The sequence below is a fragment of the Caenorhabditis briggsae genome (assembly GCF_000004555.2).
Source record: "Caenorhabditis briggsae complete genome, chrV, whole genome shotgun sequence".
NCBI lineage: Eukaryota > Metazoa > Nematoda > Chromadorea > Rhabditida > Rhabditidae > Caenorhabditis > Caenorhabditis briggsae.
In genome coordinates, this window is record NC_013488.2 from 1,899,910 (window position 1) to 1,926,713 (window position 26,804).

General features: G+C 35.8%; 8 protein-coding genes across 8 annotated transcripts; 5 read left to right on the forward strand and 3 right to left on the reverse strand.

Moving 5' to 3' along the window:
* Nucleotides 1-25: 25 nt before the first annotated feature.
* CBG08846 lies at nucleotides 26-1,364 on the reverse strand (the record flags this gene model as incomplete). Its single annotated transcript, XM_045236669.1, has 6 exons — nucleotides 26-196; nucleotides 250-363; nucleotides 410-442; nucleotides 486-648; nucleotides 947-1,281; nucleotides 1,329-1,364. The coding sequence occupies 6 exons, from the start codon at nucleotides 1,362-1,364 to the stop codon at nucleotides 26-28; spliced, it is 852 nt and encodes a 283-aa protein (XP_045093856.1).
* A 140-nt stretch (nucleotides 1,365-1,504) lies between these two features.
* On the reverse strand, nucleotides 1,505-5,489 carry CBG08847 (the record flags this gene model as incomplete). The annotated part of the gene is made up of 6 exons (XM_045236670.1): nucleotides 1,505-1,582; nucleotides 1,629-1,700; nucleotides 2,396-2,759; nucleotides 4,439-4,578; nucleotides 4,762-5,184; nucleotides 5,484-5,489. The coding sequence occupies 6 exons, from the start codon at nucleotides 5,487-5,489 to the stop codon at nucleotides 1,505-1,507; spliced, it is 1,083 nt and encodes a 360-aa protein (XP_045093857.1).
* Nucleotides 5,490-7,787: 2,298 nt separating this feature from the next.
* On the forward strand, nucleotides 7,788-15,067 carry CBG08848 (the record flags this gene model as incomplete). Its single annotated transcript, XM_002635492.1, has 11 exons — nucleotides 7,788-8,030; nucleotides 8,080-8,817; nucleotides 9,303-9,509; nucleotides 9,781-10,089; nucleotides 10,134-10,159; nucleotides 10,400-10,532; nucleotides 11,231-11,369; nucleotides 12,540-12,672; nucleotides 12,755-12,816; nucleotides 13,833-13,959; nucleotides 14,968-15,067. The coding sequence occupies 11 exons, from the start codon at nucleotides 7,788-7,790 to the stop codon at nucleotides 15,065-15,067; spliced, it is 2,217 nt and encodes a 738-aa protein (XP_002635538.1).
* Nucleotides 15,068-15,196: 129 nt separating this feature from the next.
* On the reverse strand, nucleotides 15,197-16,681 carry CBG08849 (the record flags this gene model as incomplete). The annotated part of the gene is made up of 4 exons (XM_002635493.1): nucleotides 15,197-15,295; nucleotides 15,945-16,070; nucleotides 16,208-16,310; nucleotides 16,590-16,681. 4 exons carry the CDS (start codon nucleotides 16,679-16,681, stop codon nucleotides 15,197-15,199), a joined length of 420 nt encoding a protein of 139 aa, XP_002635539.1.
* Nucleotides 16,682-17,442: 761 nt separating this feature from the next.
* Nucleotides 17,443-20,743, forward strand: CBG08850 (the record flags this gene model as incomplete). The annotated part of the gene is made up of 5 exons (XM_002635494.1): nucleotides 17,443-17,516; nucleotides 18,018-18,462; nucleotides 18,659-18,854; nucleotides 19,908-20,215; nucleotides 20,597-20,743. The coding sequence occupies 5 exons, from the start codon at nucleotides 17,443-17,445 to the stop codon at nucleotides 20,741-20,743; spliced, it is 1,170 nt and encodes a 389-aa protein (XP_002635540.1).
* Nucleotides 20,744-21,301: 558 nt separating this feature from the next.
* Nucleotides 21,302-21,610, forward strand: CBG08851 (the record flags this gene model as incomplete). The annotated part of the gene is made up of 1 exon (XM_002635495.1): nucleotides 21,302-21,610. The coding sequence occupies one exon, from the start codon at nucleotides 21,302-21,304 to the stop codon at nucleotides 21,608-21,610; it is 309 nt and encodes a 102-aa protein (XP_002635541.1).
* A 266-nt stretch (nucleotides 21,611-21,876) lies between these two features.
* CBG08852 lies at nucleotides 21,877-24,125 on the forward strand (the record flags this gene model as incomplete). The annotated part of the gene is made up of 5 exons (XM_045236671.1): nucleotides 21,877-21,912; nucleotides 21,963-22,218; nucleotides 22,826-22,894; nucleotides 22,942-23,899; nucleotides 23,948-24,125. 5 exons carry the CDS (start codon nucleotides 21,877-21,879, stop codon nucleotides 24,123-24,125), a joined length of 1,497 nt encoding a protein of 498 aa, XP_045093858.1.
* A 501-nt stretch (nucleotides 24,126-24,626) lies between these two features.
* CBG08853 lies at nucleotides 24,627-26,276 on the forward strand (the record flags this gene model as incomplete). Its single annotated transcript, XM_002635497.1, has 6 exons — nucleotides 24,627-24,740; nucleotides 24,785-24,870; nucleotides 25,112-25,260; nucleotides 25,306-25,597; nucleotides 25,645-25,867; nucleotides 25,917-26,276. The coding sequence occupies 6 exons, from the start codon at nucleotides 24,627-24,629 to the stop codon at nucleotides 26,274-26,276; spliced, it is 1,224 nt and encodes a 407-aa protein (XP_002635543.1).
* Between the last annotated feature and the right edge of the window lie 528 nt (nucleotides 26,277-26,804).

Below are 26,804 nucleotides of genomic sequence, written 5' to 3' on the forward strand. Positions count from 1 at the left end.
CTCAATCAGCCCCGTCTGCAAAATATCATTTATACTCGGTCATATTCCAAATCTCGTCAATTAAGATTCCCAGAAGACGCTGGTGATCTTCAATTTTCTCCTTATAATCAATTGTCTCTTCTGCCTTTCCTATGACTCGTACAAAATTGAAGAATAGTTCTGGAGAGTAGACGGCTATGGAGCGATTCAGAAGATCCTAGAAAAAATAAGTAGAAGTTGGATCCAATTGTATAGAGAACCCAGACCCACATCGATCGGTTTTATTTGCTCTTCCTCAATTCCATATCCAGGTAAATTTAGGATAGTCTCTGTGAGGAAAACAGTTATAGTTCCATTGTTCGCTGCCCAGTTTTTCATTCCTTCCTGAAATTTTCTTGTTTTTAAACTGATAGAAAAGTTCAAAACTTACAACAAGTGTTGAATCATTGTTTTTCAGTTTGAACTGAAAAAAATTAAAACGAACATAATACTATTAGGAGACCTACACTAGTCAAAATTTGAGCCAGTGTTAATTGAAGATCACCAAAAGCCCTCAATAGATTTTGGAATATTTCCAGTCTGATGGCTTTAGGGATTATGCCAATGACACAATTTAGTTGGAGTCTGATACCATCAAGTTTCTTACAAACGTCGTTGGAGAGGCGAATTCTGAAATGTGACTCATAATCTGTGGAGAGTTGAAATATATCGGGAAGTTAAGCCGACCGACCGACCGACCGACCAGCCGTCCGACGACTTCATGCCGGAGAGATGACACACTATTCAATAAATCCGTCGTTCGTCGTAAAGGAAATACTGCGTACGCGAAAACTGGCATGCCGACGGGCAAATGCACGGATTTGGTCGGTCGGCTGGGTCAGCAGTCGACCGGCGGTTAACGGTTTCCGACCAACCGAAATGGCTTGTCTCACATGAGACATGAGACATAAAGAAATGGAAAACTTACAAATGTTCTTTCTTCTCTGTGACTTCTGATACACCAAATTCACCATTGTCCAAACTCGCAATCAGATCCAAGAATGAAGCATCAAATGGATCATCCTCTGATATATTTTCTCTTTTTCTTCGCATCTCTTCCAAAATTGGATGGAGTTCTTTATACGAATTTTTAACATCTTGTTCCTGAAAACTAATATACCTCACAGCTTTGAAATGAAGACTCGCCTGTTTTTCAAAAACGTCTCCATGTTTTTTGGTCAAAAATTGTTTGATTGCCTGGATTATTGGCTCACATTCCAAATATTTATTGCGAGCTTCTTCTAGTTCTGCGATGAGTAGCTCCTGAAAATGAAAAAAAAATCCGTTGAAGAAAGAATTCAATTACTCACTCTCTCTGCTAAATCTCTTCTTTCGTTGTTGGCCATTCTTGTACTGAAAATATATCGAACGAGATAAGAATTATAAGATCTATGAAGTAGAAAAAAGTATGTCAAAACTGTTCGAGATACAGTTGGAAGAATAAATGAATCAAAAAATCACTTGAAAACATTTTATTTAATGAGAATTATCTCACGAAACGTTTAACTTGTTCAATTTGTAGGATAAGCTGAACAGAATCCCGTCTTCCGTAACATCGATCCAGCTGAAATGTCAAACTTTACAAAAAACTACAAAAATGAACCACGGACCTCTTGTTGGAACAATATCTCCAAAACCCAATCTAATGATCCAACCCCTCGATGGTGATGATAAGAGTATGGCTGGAAACAAGTTTCCGAGATGAACCATAACTTTGAATCAGTTTACCTTATAAGAATCATTTTTATCAAATTCAATAAAAAAAAGTTGTTCTAATAAGCGTCGAAGTGAGAAAATCTCCACCAGAAGACCTTTCTTGAAAAAAAACAATTATTAAGTACGGTACCGTCAATAAGATTTATACGGGTTACGATGTTTGCCTCCAAAATAAAAGTGACCGCATGCAGTACCGATCAATAACATGCGAAAACTTATTTTTTAGTTGCTTTTTGCACATTTTCAGAAGTCTGGAGCTCGACTGTCAATTTGCTGATCACTTTAAAAATGTTGGAGGGATTAAAACAGACCTGGATTGAAAACTTTGCATTCACCGAATTTTTAGAAAATTCCCAGCTTTTCAGGAATTTGTCAATTTCTGAAAGGCACCCGTTTATGCACTGAACATCTGAAAAAAAGGGGTCCTTCAAGAATCGACAAATAGCTGAAAAACTAGGAGTTTTCAAAAAATCTGTGAATGCAAAGTTTTCAAACTAAGTCTGTTTTAAAAATTCTAACATTTTCAGAGTGATCGGAAACTTGACAGCCGAGCTCCAGACTCCTGAAAATGGTTCAAGTGGCAGAAAATCAACTGAAAAATCATTTTTTGCATACCTTGTTGCCATGTACTGTAGATTCAAATTTGATTTTAAAAACTCACCTCATCACATTGGCCACCGTCGCTGAGCTCATCTTCAATGTGATTTAGAATATTCGACACTTCCTGAGAATGCTTATCAACTCTCGACTTGTTTATGACAAGAGGAAATGTGGTTTGGAGGAAACTAGTTTTTTCCAACACCGGATCGTATTTATTCAACTTCCTCATTGCTGTCCTCATTTGGAAGCTCAGTACATCCGACTCGATTTGAAGATAATGACTGAGAAAAAATGCCAGAGATCCATCTGTTTCCGAGAGTTTCAGAGTAGGGAAACGACGTTTGCAATGAGAGATAACATCATTGCAGAACGTTTCGAGTGTATCTTGAAACTTAATCAAGTCTCCTTCAGGAATGCAAAGATCTCTGAAAAAAGTTGGCAACGTTATTTTATTTTAAAAAATGACAAACAATTGTTCAAACTAGAAATGATTCTGGGAAACAACGCATTTTGTTTAGGGGATTTCAAAATTCCGAAATTCTGAGATTCCGAAATTCTGAGGTTCTGAAATTGTGAGATTCCGAAATTATAAAATTCCGAAATTCTGAAAATATGAGATTCTTAGATTCTGATATTCTGAAATTCTGAAACTCAGAGATTCTGAAATTCTGAGCTTCTGAAGTTCCAAAAATGTGAGATTCTGCGATTCTAAGATTCTGCGATTTTGAGATTCTGAGATTCTGAGATTCTGAGATTTTGAGATTCTGAGATTCTGAGATTCTGAGATTCTGAGATTCTGAGATTCTGAGATTCTGAGATTCTGAGATTCTGAGATTCTGAGATTGAGATTCTAAGAATCTGAGATTCTGAAATTCTGAGAGTCTGAAGTTACGAAATTCTTGAATTCGGAAATTCGGAGAGTCCAAAATTCCAAAATTCTGAAATTCTGAAACTCAGAGATTCTGAAATTCTGAGCTTCTGAAGTTCCAAAAATATGAGATTCTGCGATTCTAAGATTCTGCGATTTTGAGATTCTGAGATTCTGATATTCTGAGATTCTGAGATTCTGAGATTCTGAGATTCTGAAAATCTGAGATTTTGAGATTCTGAGATTCTGAGATTCTGAGGTTACGAAATTCTTGAATTCGGAAATTCGGAGAGTCCAAAATTCCAAAATTCTGAAATTCTGAAACTCAGAGATTCTGAAATTCTGAGCTTCTGAAGTTCCAAAAATGTGAGATTCTGCGATTCTGAGATTCTGAGATTTTGAGATTCTGAGATTCTGAGATTCTGAGATTCTGAGATTCTGAGATTCTGAGATTCTGAGATTGAGATTCTGAAAATCTGAGATTTTGAGATTCTGAGATTCTGAGATTCTGAGGTTACGAAATTCTTGAATTCGGAAATTCGGAGAGTCCAAAATTCCAAAATTCTGAAATTCTGAAACTCAGAGATTCTGAAATTCTGAGCTTCTGAAGTTCCAAAAATGTGAGATTCTGCGATTCTGAGATTCTGCGATTCTGAGATTCTGCGATTCTGCGATTCTAAGATTCTGCGTTCCTGAGATTCTGCGATTCTGAGATTCTGCGATTCTCAGATTCTAAGATTCTGCGATCCTGAGATTCTGCGATTCTGAGATTCTGAGATTCTGAGATTCTGAGATTCTGAGATTCTGAGATTCTGAGATTCTGTGATTCTGAGATTCTGAGATTCTGAGATTCTAAGATTCTGAAATTGAGATTCTGAGATTCTAAGAATCTGAGATTCTGAGATTCTGAGAGTCTGAGATTTTGAGATTCTGAGATTCTGAGATTCTGAAGTTCCGAAATTCTTGAATTCGGAAATTCTGAGAGTCCAAAATTCCAAAATTCTGAAATTCCGAAATTCTGAAATTTCGAAATTCTGAGATTCTGAAATCCTGAGATTTTAAAGCTTTGAAGTTCAGGAATTCCGAAATTCCCTCTAAAAAAATTGTACCCCCAGAATCATTGGTAATTTGTCCGAATTTTTGTACCCACGAATTTTATACCCTCCAATCAGTTGTACCCCCGGTTACCCCCAAATAATTGTACCCCCGAATTTTGTGCCAAAAAAATGATCTCACCTGGAATTCATGGGCTTCACTTCGACAGAATCTTCCTGTCGACGATGAGAGAAATACATTGGTACATTATTCAATTCTATTGTTTTCTTCGATAGTGTGAACAGTAATTCAAAAAAGTGTTCATTATCAGTATCTTCCATCTCATGAAGAATGTTTCGGATATCGATAATAGCATCGCAGTTTTTATTGCATCTGATTCATAAGCTTTACGATAACCAAGATAACCATGTTTCTGGTTGAGCAGTTCCAATTCACTGCGAACTTTTTCGACAGTTGCCTGTGATTTAGTATTGAATGAACTATTAGTACAATCAAATCCTTACCGTAATTTTACTGAATGAAAAGTTTATGTTCTTCGAGTGATTTCTCTTTCCCAAAATGCCACTGTTATTAACAACTTCATAGACTATCTCATCCAATTCGCGAACGACTCTATTAAGAGACATTTGCTGCTGCCAATCCATGCAACTGAACAAATTCACTCGAGGAGCAACCAATGTAAGATTTTCTTTGAAATCATTGTATTCTGAGATTCCAGCTTGTGCTTGTGCTGTCGTTGTCCCACCAAGTTCTGGCGAATTGTTATCAAATTCCAAACTTGCAACCGGTTTAGCCTGTTGCTGGATAGCAGACAATTGAGCTTGTAGTCTTTGGTTTCTTAGAAGTTCATCCATTAGTGTATTCCCATCGTGTTCTTCGTTCTCGCCTTGTGACAAAAGGCTACTTGATATGTTTGATTTACTGTTCTGAAAACACCATGGTTTTGAAGTAATGCTAGATTTATAGGGTTATTCAGTGAGCAGAAAATCATCGAATTTCTGATTTTTTTTTTCTTATGCAGAGGGGAAGAAAAACCAGCAATTTGCTTGGGCCGCGCAGTCTACCGTAAAACCTCTATTAGAAGATGGCCTAGAAAGGCTAGCAAACCTAGAAAACTTCAGCAATTTTGATCGTTGCGGGGCCAGCATATTGCTGGTTTACTTCTCACTGAACAACCCCATTAGTGTCCACTTTTAAACTTTGAAACATTAATTTTGAAACTCACTCCCATGTTTGTCCTCTGCAGAAGAAAATTTCAGAATTTTCAGCGAATAGGACTGCAAAAACGGTGGGTAAAAAGACCGAAACAAATGGCTGCTGGTCACTACTTCTATTGCTAAGTTTAAATGATATAGTTCAGCGAAGTGAGAGATTTAGGGAGAAGGGAAAGAGGAGAAGGCAACATTCAAAGTGATGAATGTGTTGGTGATCCGAGAAAGAAGAGAAGAGAAGAAAATATACCATGTGGTGTATAACAGACTTGCAAAGACTACAAAATCTAAGCACCCGAAAATGCATGGATGTATTACAGACCAGAAAGATCGAAGTACCAAAATATCAGCCCAATATATTATGGGTTAAATTTCATAACTTTTTTTTTCAGATACACGCTCTCCCACAGAACATTTCCGAACTGCAAATTAATTTTTGATCTACAGAAAAAAAGTTTGGCGCGATCACAATTGCAGGTCTAAAACCATAATTTCAGAATTTTTCATCTGATTTTGTGGAGTTCCAAGATGATTCAAATGATTCTTAAAAATTAATTAGTGGTTATAGATTCATGTATGGTCCTTTTCCGGAAGAAAAAATGTTAAAAATGGTAATTTTTGAAAGTTTTTTACAGAAAAAATCTATCTCCTCTTTCAGTTTTTGACATTTTTAGGAGTTATATAGCTCAAAAAAACCGCAGTTATTTTCTCTACATTTTCTATGGATGAATTTTTAATTTGTCTGATAAAACTTTTTTTATAATTCAAAAACCTCATGAAATTGCACAAAATCGCATTTTTGCGTTGTTTTTTGATTATAAAAAAAGTTTTATCAGGCGAATTGAAAATTCATCCATAGAAAATGTAGAGAAAATAATTGCGGTTTTTTTGAGCTATAGAACTCCTAGGAATGTCAAAAACTGAAACAGGAGATAGATTTTTCTGTAAAAAACTTTCAAAAATGACCATTTTTGACATTTTTTCTTCCGGAAAAGGACCATACATGAATCTATAACCACTAATTAATTTTTTAAGAATCATTTGAATCATCTTGGAACTCCACAAAATCAGATAAAAAATTCTGAAATTATGGTTTTAGACCTGCAATTGTGATCGCGCCAAACTTTTTTTCTGTAGATCAAAAATTAATTTGCAGTTCGGAATTGTTCTGTGGGAGAGCGTGAGATATCCCATCTAGAGCCCCGTCGTCATTTTTTTCAACACGAGTCGGTCTGCAACCGTGAATAGGGATTTTTGTCATTTTTTCATGTTTTTTGTTTCAAACGAATCTTCAAGATTTCTTTTTTTTTCTACCTGCAAATGTGAAGCTTATTAGAATTTTTTCGACAATTTTTTTTTCAAATGTTTGTTTATCAGTGTAGATCAAAAACCATTCAGTTTTCAATCAAGTGACGCGGGCGAAATTTTGTTTTGAAAATATGAAAATGAGTCACCGGAAATTATTTTGTTTTGGCTTTTTCGAATTTCGGATTTTTTTTCTTTGGTTCTTGTCATTTATCATAACCATTTTTTTCTGAAATCTGTGAAAGTGTTCCATTGTATTTGACCTAATAGAAGTTTACTCACTTTGAGCCTATTTATCTGGTTTTCAGTGAAAGATATCAAACAGTTGTCAACTGATAAATTTTTAGCATAATATAACAAACACTTAATCAGTTGACTAATTTGTAATATCTCTCATAGGAACCAAGATAATTCAGCTAAAAGTTGGTAGTGCGGGAACCTTTCTGTTGCAGGTTTCATGGTAACTGCCACGTTGGGCCCTTATATCTCATTTCCTGTAAAAGATATCAAAAATATATCAACTGGTAAAATTCTTATCATAATATCAGAAATATTTTGTTAGTTGACAGATTTTTGATATCTCTCATAGGAACCAAGATAATTGAGCTCAAACTTGACCATGTTAAGGTGCTTCTATTACAGGTTTAATGATAAGTGTCAACTTTAAGCCCGTACATCTCATTTCCTGTAAAAGATATCAAAAAGCGGTCAACTGATAAACTGTTTAGCATGATATCATCAAAATTTCATCAGTTGACAAATTTTTGATATCTTTCATAGGAATTAAGATAATTAGGCTCAAACTTTACGAAGTAGGCGTTAATCTATTACATGTTTTTATGATAAGTGCCAACTTTGAGCCCTTATATCTTATTTCTTGTAACAGATATTAAAAATTAGTCCACTGATAAAATGTTTATCATAATATCAGAAATATTTTGTCAGTTAACTAATCTTCCATATGTCTTATACGAACCGAGATAACCTTGATTTACTTTAAACTTCTTTCAGAAATGTCGTTTCTCACAAAACCGTCTCTTCCGTCGAACTGTGCAATTTTTCGAGCATATCTGCCAGAAGAGCACTGGGGCATGATATTCTATATCGATGGAGAGCCAACTGGAGAAACCACCGATCCCATTCTCAATTACTATTACGGAGGAGTGGGACCACTGTTCAAACAAGTCGAAAACTTTCGAAACTTTCCCGGAAATCTGAACAAGTTTCTCACCGAACTCTCCACGCCATATCCAGTGGTAATCGACAATTAAACAAAGGAATTTTCTACCTAAATTGTATTTTCAGATCCCTCCTAACATCTACACCAGCTTGAAGAATGATCAATACATTTTCAAACAAGACCTCTTATCACAAATGCAACAAAAGGCTTACTCCAAATTTCTCACAGATGACACAAAAAATCTGCCGGTTCAGAAAGTGGTGGCGATCTATTTGAGAACTAAAGAACTAGAGTTGAATGGATTGTTCGAGTTGATACGGTATGATGCGGAGAAGTTCGAGGCTTTCCGAAAGAATGTGGATAGAAGAGTTCTCAATCTTCTACATCTTCCGAGAACCAACAAGTTGAAGAAGAAAACGTTTGAAGAATTCTTTGGAATTATCAAAAAGATGATGCCAGTCAACAAGTATGATCCACAATTCACCCAGCTTCGTGACCATCTTCAGTTTGTCCACAAGAAATCTCCAGTGGCTCAGAACAAACAGCTCTATGAGCATCTTATCAACGTAATCACCATTATCACTAGCGAATTTGACGCGTTTATAAACGCCAACAAGTTCTGGTTTCTTCCATGTGCAGCTGATGTTGAGACCCCACCAACTCCTATCATCCGCCTGTTCAATGAAGACGCGACCAATAAGAAGAGATTCATGATCGGAGCTGAAATTTTGTACGAAATGCGACGGTGTGGAATGAATCCGTTGCCAGTCGAGGAGGCGCTTCGCAATAAGCCGCCAATGGAAACTATGCAATATCGAGATTTGCTGACACTCATTGGAGCAGCTGAGATGGGCAAAATTACGGTTAGTGGTTGGACTGTTCCTCATAAATTGGCAAGGTGCTTAGAAAAAACCTGACAAGAGCTTGGTGATCTTGGAATCCTGGGATCTTGGGATCTTGGAATCTTGGAATCTTGGAATCTTGGAATCTTGGAATCTTGGGATCTTGGAATCTTGGAATCTTTGAATCTCAGCATCTCTGAATTCCAGCACTTCAGAATCTAAGAATCTCAGAATCTCGGAATCTCAGAATCTCAGAATCTCAGAATCTCAGAATCTCAGAAACTCAGAATCGCAGAATCTCACATTTTTGGAACTTCAGAAGCTCAGAATTTCAGAATCTCAGATTCTGAGAATTTCAGATTCAGAATCTCAGAATCTTAGAATTTTAGAATCTCTTCGAATTTTGGAATTTTAGAATCGTAGAACTTCAGAATTTCAAAGTCTCGGAATCTCAGAATCCCTGAGTCTCCGAGTCTCAGCATTTTAGAATGTACATATTCTTTCAGTTCGTCCTAACTCCAATCATCCGAACCCAGAAGAGGGGCATCTGGATTCCAGCTGGATCTAGCTACTGTATGTATGCTCTTGATGTCATTTACGAGATCATTGATTGGGTCGTTTTCAAGGGAATTTTCATTGGAGTCAGTCGAGAAAAACGAGACAAAATTATTGAAATATTGGAAAGTCTCAAATATGTTCTGGACGATTTTGATGTGAGTTTTTTTTGACTAACGCTTCCATTTCGACCACCCACCCAGCCGACCGAACCCGTGCATTTGTGCGTCAAGTTTTTGCTTACACAGTTCACAAAGTAAAAAATGCATAGTTGCCTACGCAAACACTACATGGAATTTTGTCAAAAAAAAACGCACGTATTCGGCCGGCTAAGTCAACGGTCGGTCGATCGGCTAAACTTCTCGACCGATTGGAAGCCTTATTTTTGACTTTTAGAATTGAAAAAAAATTCTATAATATTTTTTTCAGAAGGGAATTCGTCTGCTTCTCGAGGTGGATATTCGTAGAATCAATGAGGAGCTGACAAAGACGATGAGAGAGAACGACATCACGATTCCAGCAGTTCAAAGACAAATTCGACCGCAAATTCTGGAAAACTTCACAACGGAAACACTGAAAGACGAATTGCTCTGGCTTGGCATTGCTGAACAATTCCCAGAAATTCTCGATCTTTCGTATAACCTGTTTGAAAATAGAAAATACTGTGCCATAGAAGACCCGAATATTTGTGGAATGGTGGAAAGCGTTCAGGTCCTTTGTATCATCAATCGACTATTCGTAAGTTTTGAAAAGATTTCCAAATGATTATTTTCATTTTGCAGTTCCATGAATATTTCGACCAGTCGTGGTACGTCCGTTCTTAAGAACTTGTTCCAATTGACTGCTACCAACCCAATGATGCTTCAAAGATTCAATTTTTATTATTGTTTGTGATTTTTGTCAAATGAATGAAGTAAGAGCCAGTTCTTTTCAAATAGCTGTTGCTTGGTCGGACCGTAAAAATCGACTGGCCAATTCGTGCTCAAATGTGGCACGAGGCTTCAAAATTTCGATAGAAAATACATACTTATTAGCCCCTGTGTTTCAGTGAGCACAAGAAGAAAAGCTCAAAAATAAGACAAAACCTCTATCAGAAGGGCTCCTTTTACCCTCTAACAAAAGGGCCCTTCGGAGTTATATTGGAACAACAAAGTGCCGATACTTCTTATACAGGTTCTACGGTATTTTGAAAATTATATTTTTGGAGAATTCTACGCCTTCATATTTATGAAAATTTGAAGCTGACTGGCCACAAGTCAAACTGTCCCGAATTGGAACTCTGTTAGCAACAGAGCGCGCTTGCATTACCTTTGAAAATTTCAAGTTTTCTCCAGAAAAATATCATTTTTACAACAAAAAAAAAACGTTTTTATTTGAATACAGTGAGGAAAAAAACAATTTGAAAATAGGAAATATGTGTTAAAAAAGAAAGAATTCATGACTTTTAAACAGAATGGGCGTCGGAGATGGTGTCTAATAAATTGAGACCAGTCAAAGGCATAATTGGCGGGATTGGCTAATTTATTAGCGTCTTGGTGATGACAAAAATAATTTTAAAAAAGCAAGCGCGCCCTGTTGCTAACAGAGTTTCAATCCGGGACAGTTCGACACCGCATAGTTCGAATTCGTAGCAGTTCGATTCTGTTCTTGTTCTGTTCTGGGCGTGTTCGAAAAATGGACAGTTCTAATTCGAACGAGTTCGATTTCGGGACAGTTCGATTTCGGGAAAGTTCGAATTCATCGTACCCTCAGATTATGAAATGGCGCATGAGATTTTTGTGAGAAACGGGAAAAAGTGTGTGGACCGACAATTGGCGCCAGTTTTTAAGCATATTTCAGGTTTGAAGTAGTTAGAAATCAATAGTTGAATAGTTTCAAGAATGCGCAAAACCGCCAAAATGTGTCTGAAAGGTTTCTTGATTTTTTTCTATGTCTTGACACAATTTCGGTGCTTAGGAACATTAATGAAACTTTTGCAAGGCACAGAAAATGTGCCAAGGCACCAAGTATCCAAAACTGTAAGACCAATAACTAGAAATATAATTCCTTGGGGTTCAGTAGATTTATTAGTTCAAGAGTTTGTATTTCACAGTTGCTATAGTGCAACAAGAAGATGAAGAAGAAAGATAAAATATATCAAAACAACTGCTATTTATACTCGTTCCTCTTTCCGCTCCTCCTTGCAACAGTTGTCCTTATCCAATTCCTCCACTCTTTCCATGATCCTATCCTTCCTATGTATCTTCTTGCCACTTGCTCTCCTAACATACTTCACACCTTAGCTCTGCTCCTCTTCATGCATGTATCCTCCTGACGTACTTTACATCTTAGCTCGGCTCCTTATTATAACGCCCTCGGATTGACCTCGACAGTTGCTCGTCGGTCACGACAAACGCGCTAATCAAGAAACCAAGGGCGCATTATTGGTGACTTGACTCATTTCTAGTGCCTTGACGCATTTCTAGTGACTTGACAGGTTTTTAGTGACTTGACGTATTTCTAGTGCATTGACGCAGTTCTAGTAACTTGACCCTTTTCTGGTGCTTCGACGCATTTCTGGTGCCTCCTACTGGCTTGACTTTCTCGTTCCGTGACGCAATTTTCAAAACTTGACGCATATTTCGTGCCTTGTCCCATTTCCAGAGATGAGACACATTTCCATTGCCTTGACTCATTTCCCGTGCCTTGACGCATAACTGGTGCCTTTACTCATTTTTCGGACTTGACTCATTTCTAGTGCATTGACGCATATCTAGTGACTTGACGCATTTCAACTAACTTGGCGCATTTCCAGAGATGAGACACATTTCCATTGGCTTAACTCATTTCCCATGCCTTGACGCATAACTGGTGTCTTAACTGATATCTACTGACTTGACAAATTTCTAGTGTCCTGGCGCATATTCAGTGGCTTGACGTATTTCAACTAACTTGGCGCATTTCCAGAGATGAGACACATTTCCATTGGCTTAACTTATTTCCCGTGCCTTGACGCATAACTGGTGCCTTAACTGATATCTACTGACTTGGCCCATTTCTAGTGTCCTGGCGCATATTCAGTGGCTTGACGTATTTTTGACGCCTTGACACATTTCTACGGACTTGACGCATATCTGGTTGCTTGACGCACGTTTCGTGCCTTGGCGCATATTTAGTGCCTTGGCGCACTTCTAGTGACGTATTTTCAGGTGGTCTCGGTCTCTTAACGGCGAATGGAGAAAACTGGGCAGAAATGAGGCGATTCACTCTGCTCTCATTTCGAAAAATGGGCGTTGGAAGTGGTCTAATGGATAAGAGAATTATGGCGGAGCTTGATGGAAGGTGATTTATTTTTGAATGATAATTTTTTTCTGAAATTTCTATATCAAACATTTATCTTTTTTTAATACTCTCTAGTTTCCAGATGTTCCGAGCTCGACGCTGAGATTGAGAAAAAAAAAAAAAAAAAACATCCAGATAAATTATGTGATTGATAGTTCCAATTTCCAATTGTTGAATAATTGGTTTATTGAAAATGCTTAGAAGATGAGCTAGCCAATCGCTTTGACTTCTTTCTTCCGAGTCTTGTTTCCTCCAAGATTCGATTCCATGAATATGGCTTATTTCAATGTAAGTATGAAAGAACCGAAACGAAATTAGTGTATCCTCCTGTTGTACATTTTTCGCCACCATACACAATCTAATTCCATGCTGATTCAGATAAACAGACGCCTGGGCGACTTTTCTTTTCGAGTATTGCACGAGGTTTCTGTTTCTTTACGATGAGCGACAGACTGCAAGAAAGAAATGAATGAGAGAAGGATCGGCAGAACGGACAAAAAATCAATAAAACGGACAAACGGCGGTTAGAGAGCGGCTAGAAGTCAGAATTAACAATGTATGGTAGACAGGAAGAAATCGTAGGTGAATGGCAAAATAAGAATGCAAAGGAGAGAAGAAGAATTCGCCCAAACCTTCTTTCTTTCTTAATCATCAAAATTTCAAAATCCAATTTTCCGAAATTCTCTCCTCTCCATTTTTCTTGAAAATCTCCGTGATTTCCATCGCGAATCGTCGATTTTCAGCCAAATTGTGTTTCTTCATTATCTTCATTATTCCATTTTTCCAGAAAAATCAAAATCAGCGATCCATCAGAATTACTCGAATTTTCAAAAACTTCCAAAATCCCAAAATTCTCAATTTTCACAATTTTAATCTTCCGTTTTTTGTACTGAATTCTGACTCTATTCTCAGGAGTCGTTGGTGATTCTAGAAGAGTTGCCACGTCACGAAGTGTTATCAGAATTCCAAATTTCTGGGATTTTCCAAATATTCCAAAATTTGTGGGCCCAAATTTTCCGAATTTTCCAGGAATTTCAATTTTTGAGAAATTTTTTGAAAATCAAAGAATTCGTTGTTGTCCTTCTCATCTTCAGAAGACGTCCCAGAGTGTCCAGAATGCTCTCAAATTCCAGAATCCTCATCTATCTTCGGTTTTTCAGCATTTTCAGCCAATTTTATCGAAATTTTTGCTCCAACAATTGCACAAAATCCTCCAAAAGTTAGTCCAACTGGAACGGTCATCAAGATTCCTGGCATCGCTGAGAAAATCGTTGTCGAGATGAAGGCGTTGGCTAGATTTTGACGCTGAAAATGAAAATTTCATAAATTTTGAAAAAAAAATCTGAAAACCCGGCTTAAACATCAAGCAGTTAGAGGGAAATCTAGAATTTCAGCTATGTTATCAGTGGAGCGCGTTTTCAACCCTTTTGAGTTTTTCAAGTACAATGAAGTAACTGTATCCTAAAAGCACATAAAATTTCCTACATATTAGTATAAAAATTACAGAAAACCATAAAAGTTATAAAATTTTGAAATTTTTGAAAAAATCGAAAAAATGGAATTTTTTTTTCAATTTTGCACATTGGAGCGAATTTTTTGAATCGGGGATTTTTCGGCAATGTTTTGGCTCTGAAAATCAAAATTTCTTCAAAATTCACAAAAATTGAAGCTTATAATTTGAAAAATCGGATGAAAACTTATCAAGTTAGAGGGAAATCTAGATTTTCAGCTATGTTATCAGTGGAGCGCGTTTTCAACATTTTTGAGTTTTTCAGATACAATGAAGCTAATGTATTCTGAGAGTACTTAAAACATCCTACATTGTAGTATAAAAATCATGAAAATCGGTTGAAAAAGAAAATAGTTATCGTGAAACCTGTAATAGAAGGGCTCCCCACACTGTCAAGTTTGAGCTCAATCATCTCGGCTCCTATGAGAGATATCAAAAATGTGTCAACTGATAAGATTTGTATATATTATGATAAACAATTTATCAGTTAAAAACTTTTTTATATCTTTATCAGTAACCGAGATAAATTGGCTCAAAAACTAGGGGCCATTCTATTACAGGTTTTACTCACAATTTGTTCTTGAAAAACTGCACGGATTCAAATTGTTGACATTCATGAATCTGATCATTTTTGAATTCATTATTCTTTTTGAATTTTTGAATTTTGATTTCCAGAGATTTTTGTGTCCGAAGTTATTGGAAAAAATTGGAAAAACCTGGAAAATGAGTAGAAATAGAGCTAAAAAACCTTGAAAAAACAGAGAAAAAATGAGGAAAAAATTCAGAAAATCAACAAATCAGAAGAAAAATTGGCGCAAAAAAATTTTTTTTCGAAAAATTGTAGATCAAAAATTTCAAAAAAAAATTTCCCCAATTTTTCACTAAATTTTCGAAATCTCGATTTCTTACAATTTTGAATGTATTTTATAAAAAATGTTAATTTCATAAAGTAATTGAATTATGTTAGTTTTCAAAAATGTCGAAAAAAATTTTTGAAAAAAAATTAAAAAAATTTCAGTCCTCCGATATCCAAATGTCAGCAGTGGATTTTTCAGTTTTCAATTCCAAAATGGATGGTCCCTCTTGATCTTCTTCTTCTTGATTTTTTGGGTTCTAAAATATTTTTTTTTTTGAATCAAAAAATTGAAATTTTTCGATTTTTGACAAAATTTGAAACTCTTATAATTTTCCGTAAAACCTGTAATAGATGGGCTCCACACTGTCAAGTTTGAGCTCAATTATCTGGGCTCCTATGAGAGATATCAATAATGTGTCAACTGATAAAATGTATAGGATATTATGATAAACAATTTATCAGTTGACATATGTTTTATATCTTCATCAGGAACCAAGATAAATTGGCTCAATGTTGAAAATTAGGGGGCCCTTCTATTACAGGTTTTACGGTTCTCGGTTTTCAACAACCAATTTTCATCATTTTTAGAATGAAGTTTATGAATTCAAAAAATGAAAAATTCAATAACTTCATTGAAAATTTTTGAAAAATCTATAAAATGCACGCCTGTCAAAAAATTTGAAATTCGACCGATTTGAATTTTAACCAAAACCAGGTAACGACCTAAAAACTCTAAGTCATGACCTAAAAAATCTAGGCCATGGCCTAAAAAATCGAAAAATGGACTTTTTTCAAAAATTTCAAAAATTCATAACTTTTTTAGTTTTCAACCGATTTTTATGATTTTTACACCAAAATATAGACAATTTTCAGCTTATTTTTTAAATTAAAACTCAATATCCCCACCTTAATTTTTTCCGCCTTCTTCATCCTTTCCATCTGCTCATTTCTCATTTTTTCCAATTGTTGAGTGTTTGGAGTTTTCATGGGCAAGAGTTTGTATTTGCAAAATACAAAATCGATTTTTTCTTTCTGAAAATTTTGGAAATTTGTGAAAAATTGGAAAAAAGTGGCAGAAATTGCCAAATATGCACCAAAATGCCAAAATGCGTTTTTGATCATTTTTGGTCATTTTTGAAATGTTTTTATAATCAAAAAGTAAAAATTACCTTGAAAAGATAAGTTTCCTCTGTCTTTAGCCGTTCTTGTAGATGGATTTCTTGATTTGGTGGAATTATGAAAGTTTGAAAATTTTGAAAAAAAAAATTTTTTTTGAAAATTTTAAATTTTCAGATTTTCAAAAAATTGAAATTTCAATTTTTTTCCCACGGGTTCTATTAATTTGGACCTTAAGGCTTTACTTCTAAAAAGTACATGTGTCTGCTGATTGGTCCGTGGGAATCTCAGAGCTTTTTAAAGCCTGGAAGGTGTGAGAAAATCCGAAAATTTTAATTTTTTCAAAAATTTATAACTTTTTTAGTTTTCAACCGATTTTTGCGATTTTTATACCAAAATATAGAGAATTTCGTGTTCTTTTGATCTATAATTTACCGTCTTAGTGATTCCTCTTTCTTCTCTCCACCAGCAACAATTCCTGGAGCAGCTGCTGTGACAGTTAGATGCTTCAACGCATTCATTGCCATTTTCAAGGCTTGTTGTTGGTCAGCGTTGTTGCTCATTTATCTGGGTTACTGTAAGAGATATGAAAAAGTTGTCAACTGATAAAATGTTGATGATGTTATGATGAACATTTTATCAGTTGACCATTTTCAAATATCTTTTATAGGAAATGATATAATTATGCTTAAAGATAAGAAAAATTTGGAATTTAAAAAAAAGTGCTTCACATATGTGTACATGTTTTCAACTAACTTTTTCTGCTTGATGAAAACTTGGCAGAAATGATTTTTCCCACGATGAACACGAGATTTTTTTCCTATGCTTCTTGAAAACTCTAAAAAAATTTAAGCTCCGCCCATTTTCAAAAACCTTGATTCCTATGAGGTTCCAGAAAACAAAATCGACGGAGAATTGGGATATAGACTGCGTCAGATTAAAAGTGATGTGACCTAATCCAATTCTTGAATCATTCTCCTCCTTTTGTGTTCTTGACGACCTTTCCCGGAGGTGCACTCAGTAGGTGGAGTTTCCTTGGAGCACATTTGCACTGTCCCATGTGATCAAGGTCATTTGTGTCCGTGACTCCCCCAACGCGTCTTCCAATACACTATTTATTCACCTATCGTTCACTTGTCTATCCACAGAAGAATTATGTATCCTGTTATTGATTTTTCATCTAAAATTTAATGTTCAGTTCTGGAATTTCGTTTCTCAAAGAAGTTTTTCCCATGAGAACACTAGTCAACATTCTTGATTCATTTCATCTTTTTTCAGATTTCCATTGATGCCTATCCGTCTTCTTTCCCTTCCCACCAAAGATTTTCAATACACTCTAAACTGTATGAATGATGGCGATTTGTAAGTTCATTCCTTCAATATTGTGAAATTTTTCACAAGAAAGATTCTCACTAAGAAAAAGATTTATTAGGAAATTTTATCACTAAGAATGATGTTTGTTGGGAAAGATTCTTATTAAGAAAGATCCTTATTAAGAAAGTTTCTTACTAATGATGATTTTTATCCAGCAAGATCTTTATTAAGAAAAAATTTACTAATAGTAAGAAGGCTTCTCACTAAGAAAAATCCTTATCGAAACAAATCCTTATTAAAAAAGATCCTTATTTAAAAAATCTCTATTAAGAAACATCGTAATTGACAAATATTATTATTATTGAGAAATATCCTTTTTAAGAAAGATTCTCACTAAGAAATTTCTTTATTAAGAAATATCCTTATTGAGCAAAATCCTTACGATTATTATTAAGAAAGATTCTCACTGAGAAAGAGCCCTATTACAAAAGTTTCTTACTAAGAAAGATCCCTATTAAGATTATTATTGAGAGATTGGTTTTTTTGCAGAATAGCCTTCTCATTATGCTCCAAACATTCCAAAAATCTCACAAAATCATTGAATCGAAAAAATTGGAAAACCCGCGCCCGTGTCTTCGAAGATAGTGTACAACTTGATCTAATCGTATGCCGCTATGAAGAAGTTCAAAATCAAGACGAAAATGAGATTTATATCTCGCTCGACACAAGCTCCAGAATCGAACCGTACCGTGATTGCGGAGTGGCTACGGAAATGAACCGTTGGAGGAAACCAGAATTCACTGGGACCCACTGGCTTGCTCATTTTTTGAGCATCTTTAATGAATCAATGGTTCCGGTTCTAAAGATCACTAGGGAATGCAAAATGGCTTTTCTGAATACGTTTATCTTCCCAAAGTGTCCAATTCTTCGATTCGAAAGAGAATGCACAAATGAGCTCATCGAACAATGTGTTTCGAAGTTATCAGCAGAGCATGTGAAAGTTGAAAATATCTCCATTGACATTTCCAAAATTTTGTCGCTTAATTTGAAATCGCTGAGCTTGAAGACAGGTTGATTACCGCGAAAACCGATTCGAACTGAAATTGGAAGATTTATTGGCTCTTAACATTGTCAAGTTGAGAATTCACCTTGCAAGTATTACTGTAAGAGACCTAAATCGATTTTTGAAGTTGTGGATGATGAGCAATCATCGATTTTATCGCCCCAAATCGATTCAATTAAATTTAATGGAACGAATCAGTGGGGACCGAATTTTAAAGGGAATCAGATACGAGATTTTGGATGGTCCACGTTATGGATTTCTTTACCGATTGAAGCGGGCTGATGAAAAGGAGCTCGAGGTTTCGATTCGACTCGGACGCGACGGTTATGGAGTGGATTTCGATCACTCGATTGAGATCATTTTTCAATTTCTATAATTTGTGAATTGTTTATGAATGTTGACAATTTCTTGTTGGTCCCATGTTCAAAAAAATGGTTTCCAAATTTTTTCTCAAACTTTGTTTCTGTTACAACTTCCCTTGACCTGAAGATTGCGAAATTTCGGAATATCATTCAAAATTGAGAGACGCAGAGAAAAATAAGAAAGACAAGAGAGACGAAAACATTTCCTTATCTTTTTTATTTCTTGCTAATGATAGAAATTGTGTTCTTAATTTTCTCAACGTTCGACATAAGAGACACTAAACAAATGAAGAAAATGAGAAAGAGTTAGGGATGAGCAATTATTTCCTCTTCCAAAAATTTCTCATATTTTCTTTTTAAACCATTTTCTCTGAATTTTCTAAAAAATTAGATTTCTTGATTTTTTTTGAATTTTTACGGATTTTTGAGTTCCTTGAAAGTTACGAATTTCAGAATTTACGAATTTCAGAACTTACGAATTTCAGAATATTGGAATTTTCGATATTTCTGAATTTCTGAATTCATGAATTTCGGAATTTCTGAATTTCTGGAATTTCTGAATTTCTGAATTTCTGAATTTTCGGAATTTCTGAATTTTTGAATTTTTGAATTTCTGATTTAATGAATTTTGGAATTTCTGAATTTCTGAATTTCTGAATTTCTGAATTTCTGAATTTCTGAATTTCTGAATTTCTGAATTTCTGAATTTCTGAATTTCGGAATTTCTGAATTTCTGAATTTCTGAATTTTTGAATTTCTGAATTTCTGAATTTCTGAATTTCTGAATTTCGGAATTTCTGAATTTCTGAATTTCTGAATTTCTGAATTTCTGGAAGTTCTGAATTTATGAATTTCTGGAATTTCTGAATTTCTGAATTTCTGAATTTCTGAATTTTCGGAATTTCTGAGTTTCTGAATTTCTGAATTTGAAACCCTTCAAATTTATCCATTTTTGGCCAATTCTCTTGAATTTTGTCTCATTTTTTCCCGTTTTTCAGAACTTTCAAATTTCAGTCATTTCCAGCAAAATGAAAAACTACGAAGCGTGTGAAACGGAAAATAAATCAGTTGCCTGTGAGGTTCCAGGCGACAAAATCGACGGTGGAGTGATTTGCGGGAATTCAAATTTTGAAATTGATGAAGGAATAAATTCATCGGCGAATTTCGCAATTTTGGATGTTTCCCATAGAGATCATGAGCATTCGAAACGGCTGGCAGTGGCAAATTTTGGCGCCAAATTGAATTTTTCGAAAAATGATGGAGTGGATGTTGGAATTGATGCGGACTTGGTTAGATATGCATACGAGGGAGAGAATTTCAAGGTTTGTCCATTCGAAAATTCAGAAAATCAGGAATTCAAAAATTCTAGAAAATTCCAGAAAAATCTAAAAAATTCTAGAAAGTTCCAGGAAATTCCAGAAAACTTCAGAAAATTCCAGAAAATTTCAGAAAAATCTAGAAAATTCCAGAAAAATTTAGAAATTCCAGAAAAATTCTAGAAAAAATTAGAAATTCCAGAACATTCCAAAAAATTCCAGAAAATTCCAGAAAAATCTAGAAATTCTAGAAAAATCTTGAAAATTCCAGAAAATTCGAGAAAATTTCAGAAAATTTCAGAAAATTCCAGAAAATTTCAGAAAAATCTAGAAAAATCTAGAAAATTCCAGAAAATTCCAGAAAATTCAAAAATTAAAAATTTTCAGGTTGGCACTGGCTTAAGCTACTCGACGGGAATCAAATTTCAGCCAGAAAGTGTGAAAATCCAAGTTTTGGGTTATGGATTCGAATACGATAATGATGGTTTTGGGCTGAAAATTCCACTTCTGGACTTGAAATTCAAATGGTGGTAAAAAATCTTTTTTTCGTATATTTTTTTCAATTTTCTGTAATTTTTCAAGTAAAACAATTTCATTCACAAATAAAGCATTTTATTAATTGAAATAATTCGAATGATCACAAAAAAGTTTTTTGAGATTTTTTCGAAAAATTTCCAGAATTTTCTGGAAATTTCGAAATTGAAGACGTCGGCTTTCTGGATTCCTTGAATTCCAAAATTTTGGATTTTTGAGTTTTTTGGAAGCACTTGTACAGATTGATGGCTTCGTCGTGGTGCATTTCGGTGGACTGGACTCAGATTTTCGGGGAAAAAATCTGAAAAAATAAATTTGAATTTTTAAATTTTTTTACAAATTTCGAAACTTGAACCTCAAAAAAAGTAATTCGAAGGCCAGTAAAACAAAGAAATGAATGGAAAAACGTCTGAAAAAATATGAAAATTTCTCTCTTTTTTATACCAAAAATTTTACAGGTTTTTTTTCAACGAAACAGTTTCCAGAATATTTTTCCAGATTTTATCACTGATAAAAATTTCAAGTCTTTGAATTTCGTCAGAATTTGACACCTTCAAAATGATTGGTAGAATTTCATCATCTATAGACAAAGCAACAAACCCAGGACCCAGGACCCGAATCCCGGATCCCGGATCTCGTATTCCAGATACCAGATTCCAGATTCTGGATCTAGTATTCCAGATTCCGGATTCCGGATTCCGGATTCCGGATTCCGGATCTCGTATTTCAGATTCCAGATTTCGGATTTCGGATTCCGGATCTCGTATTCCAGATTCCGGATTCCGAATTCCGGATTCCGGATTCCGGATTCCGGATTCCGGATCTCGTATTCCAGATTCCGGATTCCGGATTTCCGAAAACTTTTAAAATCACGGACCGAAATTCCGTTATTTCTCTCAATTTCCCAACTTCCAAGCATCCAGAATTCTTCCTTCTACAACGCAGGTATAATATTTCAATTCTTTCTACATATTTTCCTTTTTCTTTTCCACCCCTCCTTTTCCCTCACTTTCTCTTTCTCCCAAAAGTAAACGAATAATGCATTTTCTTCTTTTCTCGGCGTTTCTTCTGGAAAGAACATTCTGATATTCAATCCGATTTTTGGATTTAGTCATGTCAAGTTTATTAGTAAAATGGCTGATATTATAGCTGATCATGGGCATAATGTTGTGAGGTCTTCAATTTATTTTTTGGTAATAATCCATTCGAAATCTTCTAGACTCTCTTCCAACCATTCCATATTGCAATGAAAAACATCGAAGGGCTTGTCAAAAACGAAAACATTGAGGTCGGTTCAAAGAACAACCTGAAATTGACCAACAAACATTTCAGATCATCAACTACTATCCGGACCAATACGAGGAAGACAGAAACTTTTCCAATGTTCTGGGATTCTCATTTAATGAATAATCCGATTCTTCAAGCGTTCATGATGCCTAGGTATCTAGTTTCACAACTTCAGAGGACTGCAGTTCGTGAGTTTCAGAACCTACAGTGTTTATCTAACTCGGATCAGTGATCCGATCAAACCAAATGCCGGAGAACTTCGAACTTTTTTGGGTAGAAAAAACCAGTCGGTTTCAGCCCCCTGGAGGCTCAACCTCCTGGCTTCCGTTCACTGTATCTTACAGTTGTATTTCTAATTTCTAGGTTTTCCACTTTCCGAGTGCCCGAAGTATTTCAATTTTTTAATTTTAGATGTTACTAATATCGGAATTTCTGGATACCGTAATTTCTCCAATAGAAGCCCACATCTGATAAAACATACGCATTTTTTCTTTTCAATATTCTGATGATTTCTGTTAAATCTTGTCGATTTTTTAAGAAAAAGCTTGAGCGTTATTTTGAAAATTTCGATTCTCAACCCAGTAAGTTCCCTGTTAGCTGGAAGGCCCAGGACACCATAGACATGGTGCGCTCGGTAGTCGATGACTACATACCACACACCACTATGGGAGTTCCGCATCCCTTTGAGTTATTCAAGTGAATGTCCGAGACAGACGGACACACAGACACAGACACACACACAGAAAAGTTTCCTTAGTAAGAAGTATGTTTCAGTGCTTCTGAAAGATCAATAAGTGTTGGATGAGCTGAAAAGCAGAAACTTCGATGTGATAATATCTGAAAGTATTGAACTTACTGGATTTCGTAAGTTTTCGAAACAATTCCTTTTCAATCAATTCATCAGTTTCCAGACCTCGCTCACCTTTTAGACCTTCCATGTATCCCGACCATGTCTGCTGTCCGTTTTTCAATTTTCAATAAACTGTTCGGTCAGCCATCAGCCATGGGATACGTACCTCATATTGGATCTAATATGGCTCCAGAAGCCGGACTTTTTGATCGGCTCAATGACATTTTCCGGAACGTCCTCATGCTGAACTGGATGGGACGGATGGCAGATCTCCAACAGACATTCATCGAAAACGGAATCGGAAGGCCAGTTCCACACTGGAAAGATTTGATCAAGCAATCACCAATTTACATAACTAATTCCAATCCTTATCTGGATTTTGCTGTCCCTACAACTGCCACAATTGTTCATGTAGGAGGTATAACTATGGATTTGAAACAGATGAAGCATGCGGGGAAGTTGCCAAAAGAATACGTTCCGATTCTCAATGAGCGAGAATCCACAGTTCTTATCTCTTTCGGATCAGTGATCAGATCTTTCCAAATGCCGGATAACTTCAAAGCAGGACTTATCAAAATGTTTGAGTCACTTCCAGATGTCAGCTTCATATGGAAGTATGAGAAAGATGACGCTGAATTCGAAAAGAAGCTTCCCAAAAATGTCCATCTCAGGAACTGGGTCCCCCAAGCTGCACTTTTAGCTGATGGTAGAGTGAAAGTTTTTGTGACTCATGGAGGATTAGGAAGTACGATGGAAGTCGCATACTCTGGAAAACCTGCATTAACGGTTCCAATATTCGGAGACCAACCAGACAATGCAATGATGTTGGCAAGGCATGGAGGTGCAATTGCCTATGACAAATTTGATTTACAAGATGGAGAAAAATTGACTAGAACTATGAAAGACATGGTTGAGAACCGAAAATATCAAGAAAAAGCCCAAGAGCTCCTGGAAATTCTTTCAAACCAACCAATTGATCCAAAACTGAATCTCATGAAGCATCTGGAGTTTGCTATGCAGTAAGTATTTCATATTCTCAAATTGCAAAATGAAACTCAATTTTTCAGGTTCCCAAACCTTCGATCTCAAGTTCCCGCAATCAATCATGTTGGATTTGTTGCTCATTATTATTTGGATGCTATTGCGTTTATTGCTGTTTTTGGTATGCTTTCTGTATATGGCTCGTACAGACTCATTCGTAAATTGCCGGTCCGGTTTCTATCAAAAAAAGCTAAGGATGAATGATTCGATTTTTAGCTGATTACAGAACATAAACTTTGTAGAAATTTAAATGAATCGATTGTACTTAAACTCCTTCTTCTTCTGTAACTCCTTCTGTACTCCTTCTGTGAAAATTATCCAGACGATTCGTTTCGACTATGGTTCTTATTGATAAGAGCGTGTCGCTGAATATTAAACCATGAGTCATTCAAACATTTTTGCACAATATTATGCAAAAATGTTTCGAAAACCATAATTACGTCATTCAAAAAACACCTAATCATAACTGGCTTGATGAGAGCCCACATGAATGAAATTAATCGATCTTCTTCACAACTCTTGAACTAAACTCTTCTTACAGACTGTTTGTCTAGTAGAATGGCGACATGATGTGTGCTGAAAATTACACATACACATACAAAAAATTATTTCACTATCATACTTCTTCTTATCAAGTACACCGAGTCACCGTTTTTTAATGGATAAAATGTGTCTCGCCGTCCACTTTTGCGGTTTTCATTCAACATGACGAGGTTGTTCTTTTTGATACTTTTGGCTGTTTTTGTGAAATCAGACCCACGCATTTTGCCGTTGAGCAAGTTTTCGTCAAGTTTATCTTCGTCTATAAATGGTGTAGAGGTAAGATTTTCAGAACTTGATAACATAAAAAAGTCGAATTTCAGGGAGGCGCAAAATTGTATCTGGCTTCTAGTGATGATAATAGCGTCCTCAAAAATATCATTATCACAACCAGAGCAACATCATTAACGTAAGTGGATATTTCGGAATGGTTGGACTACTACCTGTATTAGAAGGCCTCCCCCCTAGTTTCTAACTTTGATAAAGTTTTTCTCGATTTTTGTGAAAGATATAAAAAAGTTGTCAATTGATAAATTCTTCATCATAATATCAGAAATTTTTTGCCAGTTGACACATTTTTGATATCTTGCATGGGAATTGAGATAAGGGCCCTTCTATTACAGGTTCTTTGGTATTTCGTCACTTTTCAGATTAGACAAACTCAATGATTTCAACGATGATGGATCCCCTAAAAGTCTTCTCATAGCTGGAGATCTACGAGTCGACACTTCTAATAATGACACTGTCATGGCCAGTATGACCGGAAATCTTTATGTCACTAGCAAAGCACAAGCTGATGGTAAGTAACATTTTCCAGTGATCTTTCAATTTGTATTTTTTTCAGATCCAAACTTTTCCGTCTACGTCATCAAAGATCAACACACCATTAGCACGAGCGCTATGAAGTCTACAGTAGTGATTCTGAACACGTGGCTTGGCGACGTGTCTGCAGATTTGGACAAACCACTCCGCACTTCATATGTAACTGGAATCAATCAATCCCCAAATACAAACCTTTATTTCCAATGGGGAATCCCACCAACCGATTGGTACGAGTACACTAACAACACGTTCTTCAGGAATCCAATTAGTCTTATTAACGGTACATCACCTTCTAACATTACCTATACAAAAGTGTAAGATATCTTAAAACCGTTTATTTTATAGAAACTAAAATTTTCAGATTTTTTGATAATGTGGAGCCCCTCCAAATTGGACTTGATTACTGGTACTTCATGGTTATGGGTCCAGTGAATATGCAAATTTCGAAAAAGTATGTGAGCAATGATAACTATAACACTACCGCTGTTGACACTACTGGATTGATTGTGAACGACTTTCTTTATCAAGATCATGTTGTTAATTTCATGCCAGATCTAACAAGAACGGGAATTTCGGGAGTGTTTGTAAGTTGTGCAGTTTTAGCTGTTAGAGAAATTGCATTCCTTTTTTCAGTTCTCCCATTCCGCCTTATTGGGAACATTCGGTGTGTATCTGATGGGCGAGAAAGTTTCAGTCTCGTACTTTGGGAACTTAGCGTATCCCAATACAGTTAGTACCTACACCGAAGAACAGGCTACACAGTTGATTGTAAACAGTACATCTCATAGACCCGGAACATTTTATTGCCAATATTTCTCATTTGCTGGAGACGGCTGGCCAACTACAACCCCATTAACTACAGAATTGCCTACCACCACTCCAACTACGGTAGCAGCGACTACCACTACAATTGGAACATCAACAAAAGGAGCTGGATTTGTGAACAAGTTGGAATTCATCATTTTAATGATTCTCGGAGTTTGGTTTTCGTGATTTTTCTTCCAATATATTTGGGTCATAATCAATGTATAAATGTTTATAAATGTTTAAAAATAACTGAAAGACAAGGAAACAAAAACTGAAAAAAAACATAATACAAAATGTCAATAGCCCGTAATTGAAAACTTATTAGAGGATGGAGATTTGAGGGAAATTGCAGAATTTTGCACAAAAAGCGACGGAGCAACTTTTGAAGCGTCGTAGTTTCGATGAGTGATGTCGCGAAGGAGGTGTACAAGACCAAGTAAGTCAGAACCTCCGCTCACAGCGAGAACCTGGAATATTGATTTTATCTTTTTTTTCATACTTGTAATCCGGGCCTTTGCCGGGCCTACGCGGTCCCTACCGTAACTTCTTTCAGAATCTATATTTTCGAATCAACTAAATCAGATATGATAGAGCTCCACGAGTACTACAAAACGGTATTGTTTGGAATACTGTATCTTATCTATGAACAAAGTTACAGAGCAAAAGGAGCAAAAAAAAAAGCAAGCCCGCCCCGGGCCTGCCGGGCCCTGCGAG